Source organism: Numenius arquata, chromosome 6 (genome assembly GCF_964106895.1).
Source record: "Numenius arquata chromosome 6, bNumArq3.hap1.1, whole genome shotgun sequence".
NCBI lineage: Eukaryota > Metazoa > Chordata > Aves > Charadriiformes > Scolopacidae > Numenius > Numenius arquata.
In genome coordinates, this window is record NC_133581.1 from 59,450,303 (window position 1) to 59,469,152 (window position 18,850).

At 43.4% G+C, this 18,850-nt stretch overlaps 1 protein-coding gene across 5 annotated transcripts in view; it reads left to right on the forward strand.

Moving 5' to 3' along the window:
- The window catches only part of NRXN3 (neurexin 3), a 942,294-nt gene that overhangs the window by 16,938 nt on the left and 906,506 nt on the right, over positions 1-18,850 (forward strand). For all 5 annotated transcript variants that reach the window (XM_074149382.1, XM_074149385.1, XM_074149386.1 and 2 more), the window contains exon 2: positions 15,745-15,762. In XM_074149382.1, coding sequence (XP_074005483.1) covers positions 15,745-15,762 — 18 coding nt within the window. The remainder of the gene's footprint in view (positions 1-15,744; positions 15,763-18,850) is intronic.

Here is an 18,850-nt window from a genome sequence, read left to right on the forward strand (position 1 = left end):
ATCCATATTTTACTTTCTTAGGAACCTGAATATCATGCCAAGAAGCTTAGAGAGATATTGGAGGATAACAGTGGTCTTCTTCCCTAATAATAGAGCCCCCCCACATTATATACCTGCAAATTTGCAACGGTGGTTAGGAGCACTTTCAGAGTTTAATGAATAAGTCTTTGGAGACAACCTCATCCTCTTTTGTAAATCATGGTATGGCTGTAGCTATCTAACTAGCTTAATCTTTTATATTTTCTTCCCCATTCTTTTTCAGGGTGTCACTCATAAGAAAGCTTGCCCCCAGTTGAAGTGGGTGTTGCTTTCTCTGGGAGTCATACAAGAGATTACGTAGGAGTGAAGAAGCAGCTTTTGCTCATGTTACATTACACGAAATAATAAGGGAGGTTGTTTGCCTGTTCTAGGACTGAAGGAATCTAGCGGATGCATAGATATTGTCTTCTGTTGGAAGTTTAGGATAATAAAGTGGACCTTTGTCTACTGACACCTCCAAGCCCAGGACTGGCTCACAGTTTTTGCATACCATCACCCAGTCTGTAGCACATACCTTGCAGTGGTGCTGTTAACCTCAGTGTTCGTAATGCCAGACCTGATTTTTTTCCTGACTCTGTGTTATTGTGGGAGATTGATCAAGCATTCAGCATTTGGCGTAGAAGAGTGTTAGACTTCCTCCAGCAGATAGAAGCTACAACAGTTAATCTTTCACCCATAACAAGCAGTTAAGTTCATGGACATTATGACTGCTAGGCAATATCCTCCTCTTGGATAGTTTATTTTTCTCTAGTCATTTACAAGTGGGGACTAAACTGTATTACACGGGTAAGAAGAAGTCGTGCCTCTCAGATGGTGGTGCGCAGGACTGATACTATTTGTTAGGCTTCACCTCTGGCCTTCTGGAGCATGGCCGAGGTTGATATATTCTGTCTATGCACCATAAAACAAGGGGTCACATGTTTCCACCTCACCTTTTTATGGCTAATCCTGGAGAAAAAGAGTGCTCCTTACTGTCCTCCCCACAGTGACAATGATCATGGCCATTCTAGGGCAATGTTACTCTAAGGCACAGATACCCACTTGAGCTATCTGCAGTGGTGAGTAATGTGCTCTCGGAAGGAGATGAAGCTACAGTAATATCCTGGAATAGAAAGTTGTCAGGCCGTTCTGCATAGTGTTTCTGGTTGTTTCACAGAGTTCTGTTGTTGCGGGGCTGATAAGCAATATGTCCATATAATGTTACGTTATATAAACAGCCAGGGAGATGTACTCAACTGTTCTCTCAGGGAAATCATCAGGATCTGGATCTAGTGTTATTAACCCTGTTACTCTACGCCTCCAAGCTGGCAAGATTCCTTACCAGACTTTTGATATTCAGCAACTGGTGGCTGCTGAAAACGTCCTTATAAATGTTCTTGTATACATTCTGTTAGTACAGGTATTTCATGGCAGACTTGTTTACAAGGGGAGATACCATGTGCTCCATCTGCTGCTCCATATACTGCCTGGGCTAGGTTCTGTTGGCTTAATTTTGCAACTGTGTAGTTTTCTATTACTTTCCCATATATGCTGCCTAATATCCAGGATTAGGTAGTACAAAGCTATGATTTCCCTGATCACCTTTTACCAAGTGACAGTGTTTGGGTTGTCATACCTCTCTAGACATCCCGCTGGACCTCACTCTTCTTCCATCTTATGTGGATATAGACCAGAATGACCTGCAGATAATGTTCCTAGTTGAGTGGCTGCTGTGCATGACAGATGGGAGGTGAGCAGTTGAATATGACCCAGTTTGTTTCTTACAGATTCAGGAGATTGTCATACAAGCCAAGTGCTCACCAAGGAGGAGTTATTTCTCATACTCTGAGTTTTAAATAGGGGCTACTTAAAGCTATCTGAACGTGTGCAAGTCCCTGGTAAAAAGATGGCTCTTAAATGCTGCTCCTGCAACATGCTGGATTAATATTCAGTTCTTGGGGTTCACCTTGCAACAATATCAGCATATCACATACTTACGCAGTTACATCCAATCTTGGATTCTGTTTTAAATTCAGTATTAGCAGTATTAGTAATCCTTCAAGATCTTCATTATACACACTTTTTTTCATTAGAGACAACTTCTAGCTGAAGTCTGCTTTCTAAAGTTTGATTTGGAGCAGCATTAGACTGTACTATCTTTGAATGTTTCTCCTTGTGGATGTCCTCTAATACAAAGGCTCATCTTCAGCTCCTTCACCTGCATCATGCAGCCTTCAATTGCAAAAAGGTGGCCCTTAACTCCATAACTGAAACTCCAACTTCATTCCTACCGTGTCCTTGAAGTCTTTTTCAAATCATTATTTGTGCTGTTCCTCTTCTCAAACTTGCATTCCTCTGTGGAGGGGAAAAGAGTACAACTGTTGCATAGTTTTCCATCCTTGAAGACATTAAAAACCTGGCTAGTGAAAGTCCTGAGCAACCCGCTGTAGTTTGGCCCAGAGGGAGCTGGGGGGTCAGAAGAGATGCTCTTGAGAGGTACCTTCAAACCTCAACTGCTTTGTGATTCTGTGAACTCGGAAGCAGATGGTTAGTGCCTGTTTCTGCAACATGTTGTGAGATGGCAACACAGAACGATCCATTTTCTGCTCCTGATAAACGTTATGTCTTTGACAAGGCAGCTAGGTCAGATGCTAGTTGAGGAATGTCATCCTTCAGTTGTGCCTTGATATATTTGAAATACTTTTCTCTTACCTTATCAGGTAGATACTGCTTACCAGTCATTTCCAGTGGGATACACACTCACGTATTATTGAAAAAGAGAGAACAGGTATTACCCTTTAGAAATCAGAGGTCATAGAGAAGAAGGCATAGTCCCTCTTCCAAATCCCTCAGCAACAGTGCTTATGACCATCATTGAAATCCAAAGATGAATTGCATTTCTGGTCCCTAATGGTTATTGTTTTGTTTCAAGGCTGTGACTCCCTAGTGAAGGAAGCTGTTATTAGCTCTTTAAGTATGGGACTGATTACTCACCTGGCAGTGAATGAGGCTCTGTAAGATATAATCAGAATAAGCTGAACAGCTTTCCCTGGTTTGTGCTGCAGTTATGAATAGTTTGAGAAATAAGAGAGAACTGTGGCTTTCCATGACCTCATTGCACATGTGGGAGACACAAACACCTGGGACAGCTTGACATATGCTGCTGGTCCTAACGCCTTCCTTTTCCATGCTTTTGGTGCATGAATGCTTAGAGCTGGATTCCAGCTGGTGAGGAATAACAGTTCCTGGAGAAGAGGTTTTTTACTCATGCAACAAGCACCTGTTGGAAGTTTTCTTTTTCTGTCCTGACATTATGGCACAGCTCAGCTGCAAAGAGATTTCATTTAGAAATAAGAGACTAAATTGTGTTCTTTCTGTGCTTAAGACCCAGGTGAGGTATCAATTAGTGCTAGTGTTTGACTGTGTTTGGCAGTTGTCTTGGTGGTGGGATTGTGCTTTCTCGGTTTATACAGGGCTCAACACGCTTGTGTACTGTTGGAAGCCAATTATTATGATGGTGGCTTTTTTGGATTCAGAAAACAGCCACGGTATGAATTGAATGCTTCACTCATCCGCTTTCACTTAGGTCATGGAAGGACTGTTAGCTGGGAATAACTTTGAATCTTTATTGACATACAGTGGATTTGAACTGATGGCTTGGAGGTGAAAAGCTTCGTGCTGCTTAGCAGTGTCTTTTGTATAATAGATGTGAGAAAATAAGCATGGAAGCTATTTATTGCACACACTCCTTTTCACAGATTTAAGAAAGAGTAGAGCTTTTAAAATGTTTTTTCAAAACCAAAAAGATGTACAGCTCTTTTTCCCTACATCTTTTCTGGCTGTTTTCTGTTGTTCTGGCTATGACCTAATATGTATTACATGAAGACATTAATCAAAATCATTTTGGACTGTGCAAAGGAAAAAAAACCAACCCTAAAATTCTTCTGCACGCAAAGTGCTGTTAATTTTAGGGGCCTGATCCTAGTCCATTCAATGAAGAGAGACATCTGCTGAATTCAGTGGGTATGAGGTCCTGCCCTGCCCTGTGATTATGCACTTGGGTCTACATCTGCATGGATCCCGCTGCAGGCAGGAGGTCTACATTTAGACATTCACACAAGAAAATTTAGTGTTTTGAAAGATGCAGAATGCAGCTGTTTCCCATCATTATGTTTCACATTTACTTAAGTCAGCAGTTACTCTTTTCCAACCAGCGCCTTTCAACAATAAACAAGGCAAATGCTTCCAATAGAACCTCTTGATGACTTCTATTTAATTTAAATATATATATTGCAGCAGCAAATACAGCAATAACATGGAATATAAAACTCACTAACACATACTCTAAAAATGATATGTAGATTTAGGAGGGAGAGAAAAAGAAGATGTGTTTCTTCTGATTACTCATGCTGTATTTAGGGTGATTATTGTAAGTTGGAGGAGCATGCACTATATATTCTTATGTGTAATAAATAGAGTTCTTGCTTTACAGGCACGCTGGAACTCCATCCTAATTGGAATTAGAGTGAATGAATCAATAATTAGTTGATACTTACTTATACCGAACCCAGAGGCATGTTAAGTGCATTATAGATACGAAGTAAATTTCAAGATCATGGTCTTTATTTTCAAATCAGTCTGCAATTCAGGGAGATGGGTGTTTCTAACAGAAGACTGTGAGTGGTTCCTTGGCCAAAGAGACCTACTGAAGCACAAATCTTAGTACCTGATGGCCCCAGGTGGTTACCAGCACTGTGTCGGCCTTTTCTGAGGAGTCTTTCCCTTAGAGCTGTTCTGTACTGGGGAGTGGGTGGGTGAGAAAGAGAGTGAGAGATAGTGTGCAGGCTCAACAACAAATGGTGTAATAAAATAGACATTTTAATAAGAGATGATAAAAAGAGGAATATAGCTAGCGAGTAGGTCTTGTATCGCTTCAGAGGATGAGAACCCTGCTTTCATGGATGCATCAGATGGACCTTGGATGGATTTTCTTCCTCCTTCCCATGCTGTAGTGCCTTTTATTTTGTGTAGCAAACAGAATCATCTATCTTCTCCTGACGAGTTGTGAGGTTACCTCTGTCATTAACACCCACCAGCACACAGCAGAGGCCAGCACAGGGCACTCCAACAGGTTCCCATGCAGTGTCTACACCTGCTAATGTATGGGCTTCCCAAGCCCTAAGTACAAGGCCCAACAGAGCAGACATGGCCTGGTCGAGTTCACTGACTCCTCAAATACAGTGTCTTCCAAAAGCCTCCCAATACAGAACTGAATTACAAATTAATCTAATCTGGATCCTGTAATAAACCTAGATTTTATCCCATATTAGCTATAATCAGTGTTAAGAAATAAAGTGGGAGTTTTATTTCCCCGACCCCTTCTTTTTTCTCAAGAAGAGATGTATAGTCTCAGGAATCTTAGCGAGGTGTGTAACATTATATGAGTTGGATTCAGTGGTGAAATGCTAATAATTGTACTTAGACCTTCCAACAAAGAGGTACCTTGATAGTGAAGATACACTATCTGGGCTACTGGGAGGAGCCTGCTAGAGGTCCCTTTTAATGTGGAAATGCCACCTCTTGATTTCTATGCGACATCTGTGTGCCTTGCAGATGGATGTACTATGCCATTTCTGTCTTCGGATGCTGCGATGCAGCACAAGGAGTGTTGGCATACGGCACTAGTAAGTACCAGGCGTAACCGGGCAAAGGAGCGTTCCTTGCCCTCCAAGGCTGCACTAGCTGCTGCTTCTTCAGAGCTCAGGTGGTGGCCTCTGAGGCTGGTGGTACAGGATGTCCTCCCTGCTGTGGCCTGGCACCCAGGCCTGCTGTGAGCAGGGAAGGGCTCAGATAGCACAGAGCTCAACCAGTGGAGCAGCATCTCTCATCCTGCCTCACGTAAGATCAGGTTGGCAGCAGAAATGGGGATGGGGAGTTTCCCTCCTTGCAGGTTTTCCCCTTGTTCTGCAGCTTCTGTTCCTTTCTAGAGCAGACTAGGTAGGAGTAAGCAATGCTGACAGTGAGTCAGGTGGGTTTGGAGAAGCTCCCTCTTCCTCTCCCTCCACCCTCGCCTGACTAGGCTAGTCACAGCCTTCTGTGGCTCCAGCTCTGCTTCTGCAGATTGCTCTGAGGGGAATATTAGCATCCTCTAATAACTCTGTCAGACTTATCGAGGGATTTGTTTTATTAATTCCAAGACTGGGTACAGCAAATAGATTATAGCTTGGGCCACTTCATAGGCTTAAGGAGCCCTTTCTGTGCTTACTTATCACTTTTTTTCCAAATCTCCTTGTGTTAACTCCTTTTTCTGTTCTTTGTGTTACTATTTATTGAATATCCTCAGTGCTGTATATGTCACAGGGAATATGCCCGAAGTTCATTCCCATCCATCATTTTTTGTATGATAAGAGAGGAATGGAGGCAGCACAATTTGCAATGGATTTGGGGGTAGTAAATGCCTTTGGTAGCTGTCATGGTGATGGTCTGAGAACAAGACAAAGCTGAAAATACTCAGCATGGGTGCAGGTTCTTGCTCAATAGGAGGAGAGGTACGCTCTTTCTGTGGCATATGGTGGGTAATGCCTGGGTTTCCAATCTCGGTGTCAGTCTTGCAGGTGATGCAGACAAAGGTGAAAAACCATGGGCCAGATTTCCGTGCTTTTTGCAGATACCAGAGTTTCTGCAATGAACCTTGTTTTAGCTTCTTGGGTTACATGGCTAGTTCACTTTACTGTAAGCCACAAGACTGCTCAAAAATAGGTTAATTTTTGTGGTGGTCAGCATGGGAAAGTCCATCTTGTGCATCATCATCAGCAAGCTCCCTGTTGTCTTTATGGGCAAAATAGAAGGCAAACCTTCCAGTATTGTTGCTTTTGCTGGATGTGAGACATCTGAGAAGAAGTATCTATGTTGATGAATCCAGGGAAGGCATTCCTGGTGGGGAGAGTATTTCATTTAGGGAGATCCATCCAGTTGCCATCCCTTCCTGATGCCCGAATCAATTAAAATAGGAAGGCTGTTGGAGGGAAACTGGCTTCTGTATCCGTAAGATCTGTTGTGTGAGTCACCTCCAGCTTACAAGAGCATCTCTTGCTATGATATGATGCAGCCACTGAAGTGTCACATATTGTTTGATTTAGTCCTTGTTAAAGTAAAGAGAAAATTTAGCTTGTAATGGGAATGTCTGACTACAAATGTAGTTACATGGGAATGCAAGAAATTTTGCAAATTGCAAGAAGTTTTTGAAAGGCTTTGCAAAGTGTGAGGCTCTCTCACTTTGAAGGGAAATCTGAATGAGGACAGGAGTTTCCAGCCATAAGTGTTTGCATGGAAGCATGTACAGAGATGCATAGGTAATGTTATAGAAGTGTGGAAAAACAGGCAGAAATACAAGTAATGTATACTTTTAGAAGGTCACAGATTCTTGTTTCATCCAAGCTGGGAGGGGAAGAGAAATCATCTTCCTCTTTTTACCACTGAAGATGACCTATGAAAATGCAAAACCAACTTTCTGTGTAACCCTGCTGCTGCTCCTAATATATGAATGGTTTATAAATAGTGGTCCCAAATATTGTACCTAAAGGCAGGGAAGTAATTTAGTCCCTTTATTTTTTCTGTGAGTGGCCACTTAGGTGGAAAAAGCTTTAGCACTTCTAGTACATAACATGATGAACCATATGGTGGCTTTTGCTGTTTGGATGGAACATTGAATGACAAATCATGGTGTTTGTGGAGGGGACTGTGTACTGAACATGTATAACATGGGCACACACTATCAGAGTGTCCATGTTTTTCTATGACATGCTTCCTTTGTCCTCTGGTATCTATTCCTCCGTCACAGGAGCTTGTTCTTGGCCCGAGTGTTGCAAGTGAATTCTAGGGCAGGGGTGTGTGTGTGATACTGCTAAAGAGAAAGAGGTGGTCTGGGTGCCAGACCAGAGAAAGAGAGGGTCTGCACCAGGCCTGGGTGAGCAACAAGAATCTCCAGAGAGGCAGAGCGCTCTTAGGCTGATTTGTTCAAATACAGTCTGTATTTCTTGTTCATAAACTTGTCAGCCTATGTTTCTGACAAGGATGATAGTTTTGTTCTCATTGGATTTTTGGCCCGATTGAGCAGTACTGTATGCCGCTAGGGGAGGGACAGGCTTCTGATGGGTTTAGACCTATGCTAAAATATACTAGTTACACAAATGGCCTGGTGCATCTAACACAAGGATAAGATTCAGAACTGTCCCTCCTGTAGGTAACTTAGGTGTCTTTGCGCTGTAGACACAGAATGGCTGCCATATGCAGAAGGTCTTGATGGACCAGCACTCTTCAGTTTAGAAAAGAAGTGTCTAAAGCAGGAGGTGAGGTGGATAGTGATAATCAAAAGTGCTGTGGTGATGCTAAATAGAGAATGTTTATTCATAATCCTTTATAAGCAACGGGTAGGGGATGCCTAATGTGATACATTCAGCTGCATGCTTTAAACATACAAACAAAAACACTGTTTCACACCGCATGAATGCTAGTTCCAGAAGAGACCAGACAAATTAAAGAAGGGAAGAGTCCGTTGAGGCGGTTGAACTTTTTGATCATGATGCAACATCCAGCGGTCTCTTATTGCTGGAAGGTGTTAATAAGGGTACGGTGAATTTTCTCAGTACCTTTGACTCTTCCTTTATGCTTGGCTTCTGTCAGAGGCTTGGCCTTGGGGTCTGCCCTGCTCCGTTACTGCAGCTCTTTGCTTGTGATGCCTGGCAGCTGTTACTGACGGGATTCTCTGGGGAGAGTGTGTTTTGAATTAGAATAATAAAAAAGTAGAAAATTATATTGGAAAAGATCTCAAGGGCCAGCTAGTCTTTCCAAGGCAAGATCAGGTGTATCTGAAAAATTAATGAGAAATACTCGTCTAGTCTTTTCTTAGTAGTCCCCAACGCTGGTGGCTAACTCCCAGTAGCCAAGCAATTCCAGAGCCTCGCTACGCTGTTGCTACCAAATTTTTCTAACATTAAACCAAAACTTCGCCTTCTGCATCATATGTTTCTTCTTGTTCTACTTATGGTGAATGCAGAGGACACTGTATTTTTCCGCTTGCACCTCCCCTTCGGAAGTTACACAGTCGTAGTTGTGTATCTTCATGTGCTCCACAAGGCTGTGAACACAACTGGCTGAATTGAGGTGTAGGAGGGTGATGTGCAAAATAACAGGGAGCAAATCCGGTATTTCCTTCAGTGCCCAGGCACCTAGGATGAAATAGAAAGAACCTTCATCCTGGAATGCTCAGGCAATGTATCTCGGTAGTTTAAGTAAACATCAACAGATTGTTTGGAGGACACTGAGTAATTAAATTCGGGTTGGATTTTTGCTAGTAGTGGGCTACAGAACTATTGACTTTTCCCCCAGCTATGTTAGCCAGGGCCCCGAGGCATGTGCATGAGCATATTTGTTGGCTTGTGTGGGAGAGGATGGTAAGTTCACTAAAAGCTGTGCAAGCAGCTTTAGCTAAGAAGAGTAATGATATAGAGTTAATTAGAGGGATTATTATGAATTAATTTATCTAAATTTTTTTTGTTCTTTTTTTTTTCCTACTCTTACAGGAGTTAAGCAACTCTATACATTAGTTTCTGAAAGCTGTATTTAATCCATCTATACCATGTTGATATGAAGGCACAATGGCATGGCCAGGCAATTGTAGCGAACCCATAGTTGCTTGCGAATGTCTCCCCAGATAGCCATAGTGCACTCCCTGCCTGAGTGTCTGGGTTGCCTGAGAGGAGAAAGCCTGGCCCCTTGAGGCAAGGAGCCTGTTTTCTTTTGTAGATATAGGATCCACTCAAACTTCATGTGCTTTAGAGGGTGACATGCTCAGGCACGTGTCAGCCAACCTCACATTTGACCCTGTGGAGAGAGCAGGATGTCTGTGACAGGAATAAACACAGCATGGAGAAGACCATTGGAGGCATCAAGTCACTGTTAATCATTCAGATAAGATTTGAAATCAAATCTCTTCACCTCATTTAAGTCAGAAGTACTTTCAAATCACATGGCACTTTTAGTAGAATCAGCCAAGTTTCATTCTGCCTCTTCAAGTAGTTCTTGTTGTTCTAACTCTGACATGCTAAACTGCTGTATGGCGTTCCTATAAGCTGTTAAACATCTGTCTCTTTCACTTCAGAGCTGGCTGCATTTCAGTACTGGATGAATGATTCCTATATTCACAGCTAATAAGGGCTTTGGGATCCCAAGTATTAGCTGCGCAAAGGCACAGTACCACAAATGTCTGCAATTCTATGCAACATATCAAGTGAGTACTATTCCCGAGAGACTGAAGCCTAAGAGATCCCGTAGGACAAAGGACACAGAGAAATGTAATTGATTGTAATGAACTTGTTTGTGTATGTGTCACCACTTGTCTCTACTGAATAAAATCAGAAGTGTTCAACACTCCATTAACACAAATTACAGGGTCCTATTCTTCTGGAGTGAGACAATAAGGCCTACACCTGCTAGTCCTATGAAGCTCTTCGTGATCCCAGTGTGCAGCTCAGTGACAGACATCACAGGCTCAAGTGGTCTTGGATTTGTTTCAGTATCCTAAACGTTTAGGAAATTAAATAGAATTCGTCAAATTTACTTCTGTGGCAATTCCATTGGAATCAGTGGAAAGATACCAGGGATGGAGCCTACTGCCAGAGATACAAACTTAAAAGTTGTTAAATAAATATGAGGGATGAAATCATGACACTATCAAAGTAACTGTCAAGTCTTTTATGAATTTAATGGAACCAAGATTTTAACCTAGTTAATCATAAATATAACAATTTTCGAGGTGCCTATCTCCTGTGTGAGCATGGGCACTACAGGGATGTTGTGCTAATGCTTGGAATTGATCTCGTTACAGAGCCCATCTTTACCCAACCAAACTGTTGTTAGAAGCTGTTTATACAAGGTGAATGCCATTTCTTTTTATGTCACTGTAACTCTCCGAGGTGGCTTTGAACCACTGTGTCCTGAGGAGAAAGAAAAGGAATCTGTACACTTTTGCACCAACAACGCTGGTCCCCAACAACTTGGTGCAGGAGGTGAAGTAGGACCATACTTTTACCTTTACCTTAACAGACCAGATTAGAATGGGATTGAGAGCACTTGCCAAATCAGCATTTGGAATTAACACTTTGTTTGATGAAGTATGAAATTAATGAAGACTTTGCTCGCGGCAATTTGAGGGGTTTCCAGCTCAGCCAAAATGCAACTCTTCATCCTATTGTTAAAATGTTGCATCAGAGCTCAATTAAGAGGAAATCACCTGGTTCTGAGTCACCAGCATCTCTTACTACCACACCACAGGCATTCAGGCTGGCTCATCACATATCTTTTGAATAATTTCACAGGCTCTCATAAATGCATCAATCTATGGTCTCTGAACTGTTTTCATATATATCAGAAAGTTAAAGTAAGTGACTGAGAGTTCCCAACCAGTCATGCTTCTTCCAGTGAAATTTTACCTATATCCATTTTCTGTATTTGCAGCACGAGAGCCAAATCTGCTTTAGAAAAGCTTTTTTAGGTGTTGGTAACCGAATGAGGTCATTTTCCTGTCTAAAGGCAGAATCTCCTCTTATTTGGGAGTGGGTCTCCTATGACAAAAAGATGCCTCTGTTATAACTTTTGCTGTCTTCCTCTCCCCAGTTTCTGCCTGCTCCCCAGTCCTCTCCACGCACTGGTGTATAGGGAGAGGGCAAGCAGAGAGCCCTGGAGGGGGATGCTGGAGAGCTTGAGGGACTCATAGTATAAGACAGTGCTGTTCTTTTCTGGGTGCTTGTTTCCACTTAGCCTGGCAGCTGGTTTGTGGTGTGTGAATTCAGTCAGCGGCACTCGGTTTAGCTTGCAGAAGACAAGTGTCTACAACCCACCAAAGGGGAAGACAAGATTGAATGGCCCATGGAGGCGGGAATGAGAGCAGGTTTCTTCAGGTTTAGGTGATGTGTCCTGGTAGGGCTAGTGTGCATAGAAAGTCTGTGCTGTCCTTGTCTTCCAGATGGAGACAGAGGTGCATTCTTACGACACCTTCCCTTATTGCTCAATTTTGTAAAAATGTTAGAATTAAAAATACCTCAGATGTTTCATCTACAGGCATGGGACTGATCTGAGCTATAATAATGTTTGCTTTGTTCCTCCCGCTCCCCTTCATCCTCCTCCTTCTCCTTCCACCCCACCCAGATGGCTGGGTCTGCATCAGACAAAGGCAGCAGCCCTGCTGATCCCTCTTTCAACCCAGCTATTAGCATCAAAGAACAAAAGCAAACAGCACCGGCTTGCGCCTCAGCCCTTTACAAAGGCGCAATAAATGGACTCTTGTGTATAGGATCAAGCAAACTCTGCCTTTTCTTTGGTTAGGAGGCAGACCTTTCTGTGTTTGAAGTGCTCTGAGCTGGAGAAAGTGGAGAAACCTCCATCTGCATGGTAGGAAGTCTCGTGGTCACTGGGCTTTTTGTTAGCCATGGGTTCTGCATGCTCCTTGTTTAATTGGAGAACACTGTACCTGTGGCAGGTGGGAGGCCCCTGTGGGGGGAGGAAGGTAGTGCAGATGGAAGAGGAAGAAAGCGGGGGCATGTTTTAACCAATCCTTTTAAAAAGAAACCTGGAAAACATGAAGAGAATTTGAGAGAACGTCTCAGATAACAGGAGCTGAAGGAGAGTGAACTCAGCGCCCGATCTGCCTGTTTGCCATCTCTATCTTCTACTTTTCTTGAGGCATTAGATTTCGGCTAATTGTGGAGCCACCAGCCATAAGGTACTGCCTCAGAGGTTTCTTATTTAGTTTCCCTTTTGTCGATATGTGCAACCACGGTTTCAATTGTGCACCACAGTGGTATTTATTGTAGGGTCTTTTTTGTGAGGACTGACTGCCTATATGCCATTTTTGTCTTTGCAAAGAAAGCAGTGCTTTCTCATGTGTGTTTTAAAATAAAAACCAAGTTTTTTCACCTTTTGAAAATCAGCATTTGCCAGCAGATACCACATGGGGGGGTGTCTGCAATACAAGAAACTCCCTTTGTATTTAGTATGGGAAGTAACACTAATGGCCTGGGCTACCACATAGGTAAATACTACAAAAGTGTCGGAGAGGCACAAAACAGCGACTTTTCTGGTACAACTAGTGTATACAGAAGTTGTGTTGGGTGGAGACTTTCCAAAAAAGAGACAGCAAAAGGAAAGCCAAGAGTTAAACCAGTCAGGATTGGAGATGCCTGCTCTTAGGGACATTGAAACAAAAAATATGGGTAAATGGAAATCCCCTTGCTGTCTGCCCCCTGTTACTTTCCACTGAGAAACTACGTTTTAAAGATGCCTGTGTAGCTCTTAATACTTCATTGTTCTCCTTTTTTTAACAGCTTCATGACCTGTTTAATTCACGCACAGTTAAATAAGTATTATCTCAAGCAGTGTATCAGTTACAGCCCGCTGCCTCTTCTCTTATTTGCTTAATGTGTTTATCCCTTGCTCACCCTTGGTTAGCTTTTTTTCCTTTGCCCTTTCTATCTGCTGATCCTTTTTATTCCCTAAACAGCCCACAGATTTCCTCCTGTAGCACAGGCACCCTGGTGAGGCTGCCTGCTGTTCCCGGGCCCCTGAGGGAGCCTGGGCTGAAGCTGTGCCTTCTCCTTTGTCAGGTGTGTAGGGAGGCTGAGAGGACAGCATGGATCTAGAGCTTTGTACCTGCTTAGAATAGGCTTTGGGGCAGCTGCTGGATTAGCAGAAAAATTTGCAGTACTTTATGATGCTGTCTTCCTCCTCTTCTGAAATGTGCGATCGTCTTCTCTGACTGCCACTGGTTTTCCCAAGCAACACCTCAGTTCAGGTCCTAGCTGTGCACTTGTGAATTCTTTGGCATTGTGCTCACATTCCGCAGTAGCGGTTGCAGCTCTGCCCCTTCCTTCTGCCCCTTCTGCTCTCACCTCCTTTTGCCTTCCATCTTCAGTGCATGCATTGCTGCCTGACACTTGTTTTCTTTTCCTACCTGAAAAGAGTTACTTTCAGGCAAATGTTCAGTGCTAAGTGTCCTTCCAGGCTCACATGGGAAGACACCAGTTCTTAGATACAATTATGTGTTAAAAGAAGAAAGGCAACAAATAATGCTCATCAGATCTGACATATATGTGTAGTAGAAGCTACAGAAATTAAATGAGTTGATGTTAACAGTCCCTCCCTTCTTTGTGCATTGTTTTATTTGGGTTATTACATCCTTAGGGAAGGATGGCTTGATATATGTGTTGTGTACCACAGGGACTTTTCCTCAAATGATCCTGGAGCCATTACAAAGTGATAAACAAAAGTCAACAGAAAGTGATAAACAAAAAGCAACATGCACAGGAATCACTCACGCACCACTGAAATGCAAGTGTCTTGGGAAGGCAAGTGGCACTGGTTTTGCAGCAGCACAGATGGTTTGGACAGGAAAGGGGAATGCTATTAGAAATTGGAGGAGATGTTTGGGGAAAGAGAATACGTTCTTAGACCTTGGTTTATAGCCAAAGCACCCAGCATGTCATGCTCCTAGGCTTGTGGCAGAAGTGGTTTGGGACCTCTAGTAGTCCAAATTGTTAATGTATTGCTTTGAAGTCTTATTTGAAAGGTGGTACCTGCAGCAGCACAACTCCTGGGCAAGGTACAGGCCTCCAGAGAAGAATGCAATCTATGGATCTGGCCCTACTGTTTCCTCAAGCAAGTTCACTTTCTTTCTTTGTAGGGCTGCTTTGGAAGGAAAATACTAATCTGGCCTAATCCCATGAGATTTCTGGGGTTCCTCCCTCATGGTGTTGTGACAAGTCTAGCTATTCAGACCAAGACTAAACCTGGGATACTAACGAAGTTACGAGGGGCATTTTTTTAAAGTACATTCTCTGGGATTGGTGGGCTCTGCGCAAAACAGACACAACTTTCAAAGAGATGCCTTTTCTGCAATCGGTACTATCATTTACATAGTCTTGCTCCTCCATTTTTAAAGGACTAATTTATTCTGGGATTTATATGATTGATTCCGAAAAGAGCTCTTATGTCACAAAAAGAAAAAATACTGAATGCCATTTGGTCTGAATTCAGCATCTTATGAAAAGACAACATGTGGGATGTGCAAGCCTCTGACACTCCTTCTCCCCCGCCCCTGCTGCTGTCTGCAATGAAGGGTGTTGTTTTGGGAATGATGGGCAGGAGGAATGAAAAGGAATGGGCTCTTTTCTCAACTTTGGGACTCTGTTGAGTGTCTAGCACCTGGTCATAAATTCACATGGCCCCTCATAACAGGGGAGCAGGTTATTTTCTTTTTTCCGAAAACTTGCTTGAATTTATGTGCAATAGAAACCTACTGCAGGCAGGTTGGGTTTTGTTTCTTTCTTTTGCATTTGTGTGTGAAAAACAGTAGAATATTTTAACCAATATTCTTACAGGAACTGACGTGGCTTGGTTCTATCTGATTCCAGGAACTCTCTCTCCGGACAGATATGATGGTGGATTCACTTTTACATGCACAGTGGAGAGGGAGCCAGTGCCTCTTCCCTTGCATGGCTGGATGCTTGGCTGCAGATGGGTGGCCTTCAAACAAACCTAATTACTTCTGGTTTTGCATGAAATTGATTTCCATGCAAGGATGCCGAGTTGCTGTGTGCATCTCTAATGGCTTTTCTCTCTTCTCTCTCTCTTTTCCTTTTCTCCCTTCTGCTTGCCATGAAAACGCCTCGACAGATGTCAATCATATTCCAGGTAAGTGTTGCTTTTGCTGAGCTGAAAGGCTGCTCTTTAAGGAGTGGTGATGGGCAGTTACCAGCAGCAGGAATCTCATTCTGCTTCCTGAGAGTGTACAGAACAAATCTTCATACCGGACATCACAGGGTCTGGATTGCAATGTCTTTGCTAAAAGATGGGCTTCGTGGTAGCAAAGGTCACAAACTTCCCTCTTCAGAGATTACATTGCGCTGGTCAGTTAAAGGGATGTTTTCTGAAGGAAAATTACATAAAAAAATTGTTCCTTGTATTGCCAATTACCTGGCATTGAACATTGCATTATATACAGTTTATTTCGGATACATCTGGGTGTAGTCTGGCATACAAATCTAGCTCAGTCATTTTCCTGCTCCTGCTGCAGTCTACTCCATTTGCTAGTCCCACTGATAACCTGTTGAGTTTCATTTCTGCTAACAAAGGGGTTTATTGTTGTTGTTTCATTTTAGGCTTTAAAAACCAGTGAGTGTCTTTCTGGCTGAATGTGAATGTGTGATCTTATTTAGGCATGAAAACTTTAATTCCTGACAGGGCACAAACGACTCATTTAAAAGGAAAAAAAGAATGTGTGTTTTATGTCCTTGTTTATTTGGGGAGTTCTTCCACAAGGAAGTGTTTTACCACAGAGAACTCCAAGCCTTCTTCCCCAGATTGCTCTCTCAATGCCAGAAGGATCTGAGTTCTCCAACTTCAGCTACAAGGGTTAATCAAACTAAACCACCTTACACTGCAGTCCACATCCTGTTGCCATTGAAGCTGAAGAAACTATTTTTTACCTCTTGGTCAGGCAGCTCTACCTGGTTTATCATTATGTGAAATGGAAATGAGAGGCCAGGGAAGCAGCTGGCATTGCCCTGGCTGGAGTGGGATGATGGGAGAGTTGAGGCTCTTTTCCTTCTTAGCTTTCTGCATAACTTTTGCTAAACCCAACCTGGACCTGGAATGAGTTCTCCACTCAATATGCTTCTTTTCTACACTTGGATAATCAGGTTTTGTGAAACACTTCAGAGAGACGCAGTGAGGGCCAGCCGCTCGGGTAATTTCCCTGCATATTTAGCCTCTTGGCTTCTCTTGTCAACCCCCTTTTTGTTCTGCTGAGGTCTTTTGCATTCTGTGCACATCTCAACTGGCAACAGTGGGGATGGAAGTGGCCAAATGGCAAATGTTGCCTGGCATGACTTGGAAAGAAAGGCTTTCTCAACTGTCACATTGAATTTTTTCAGTGACCCATGGGGCTGAACATGTACCTGCTCTGCCCCAGTCTGAGGTGTCCAGAAACTCCTGTCTCCTCTCATCTTGGCAGGGTCTGACAGGACATGCGTCAAAGGCTCGGGGTCACAAGTCTCTCCACAATGTCCTGAAGCTGTTGGTGTCTGTGGCAGAGGCGGATGGTTGAATTGGGAAGGCACGGTCTTGAAGAGGTCTTGTCCTCTACCAGTAGGACTCATGACATTATGCCACAAAAGAGTGTTGCTGCAAATAACATCAGGGCCATGCCCAAGGCTGCGCAGTGTGCAGGTGATGATGGCATCACTAGTAGGGGCCCAAGCAGAGGTGGCACAACCAGGACAGCACCATGCTGCTGTTACTGTGGGCACCCTGGAACAGTCCGTCCTTCTGCTCTCTGCATGGGCTCTTCTGCCCCACTGCCTTCTTGTTCTCATAATTTATATGCTTGAATGTGCAATTTTTATTCTCCCCGTCGCTCATACACATGTGTTCTTGTTCTCAGGACTGCTGTGTGCTTTCTCACGTGGATTTCTAGTCACACGTGAATGCTCTTTTCCATGCGCTCTCACACTCATCTGTATGTTTTCAGTCTGACAATTACCCACACCTCATTATTGGGCTCTGTAACTGTTTAATTCTAGGCAGTCTAATCCCTCTGCTCAGCTGTATTTGCTGGCGTTGCTGTGTGACTGGGCACCAACGTGGGCCACTGGGAGGGTTTGGGTGTGCACTTCCCCTCTGCCTGGCTGTGCTAAGGCTTTCTTCCGATTTGGCCATCCAGCTACCTCTATTGCAAGGACAGAGCCCCAGGCCCCTGTCAAAATGGTTACTTTGACCGTCCACTGGTTGCAAGACAAATTAGGGATTTTATAGCCTAATGGTAACTATTTACCCACAGGCAGCAGAAGGGCTGTAAAGAACCCATTGATTAACTGAGTATTTTTTATTGTTGAATAGACTGGTTAGAACTAATTCCACAGTAGAGAAGGTAGCTGTGAATAGGCTGGGGCTGGCAGCAGTAGGGACCACAGGGCTCTGCTGGGTGCAGTTCCTGCAAGGTGCAAAGAAGCTGGTCTTGTTCAAAGTAAACAGAAATGCATGGTATGAGCTTTCCCTGGCTGTGTGGTCTCTGCTTGTGAAGGGGTGCTCTGGCAACAGGGCCAAGGAGTTTGTCAGATGTTAGCCCAGCTGCCCTGCAGATGTTACGTCCCCAGTCACAAAATAACACCACCCTGTTGTAAGCAGCAAAGTCAAGTATTTATAGCAGGGCCCTGGAGTTTGGACTGTTGCTGTCTGTACTCAGCTGGGTCGCTGACTCGCTCTGTCAATTAGAGGAGAAATAACTTCTCCTTTTAGTACTTCAGTTTTCCTTTGGGGGTTATAGCTACAGCCTTTCCTCACCTTCACAATGTGCTTAGAGATCTTGGGCTGAACATTATGGAGGTTAAGAGCCTTATTACAGAGGTTAAGTGCCTTGTCTGGGGAGTGGTGTGCAGCACAGACCAGAATGGATGCCTCTGTCACCTCTGCACAGTATCTGCCCCTTTCTTTGCACCTTCTACTCTTTGCCAGTGGTCTAGCTTCTGACAGACAAATTCTTGGGAAAAGACCAGTAGATCAAGGAGCAAATGATACGCTCCTGTCTCACTTAAGTTTTTCTAATGGAAGAATATATGCAGGAGAAAGAATTAAATATAGGTCCTTGATATTACGGTGACAGGTGCCGATACCTGGGGGGTATCAAAGTTTAAATAGTCCTTTTCCTATTAATTCCTTGCTTAACCCCTTTGTGGGAGAGATCTCCAGATGTTGATGGGGAGGAGGCTGAGAGATGAAGTTA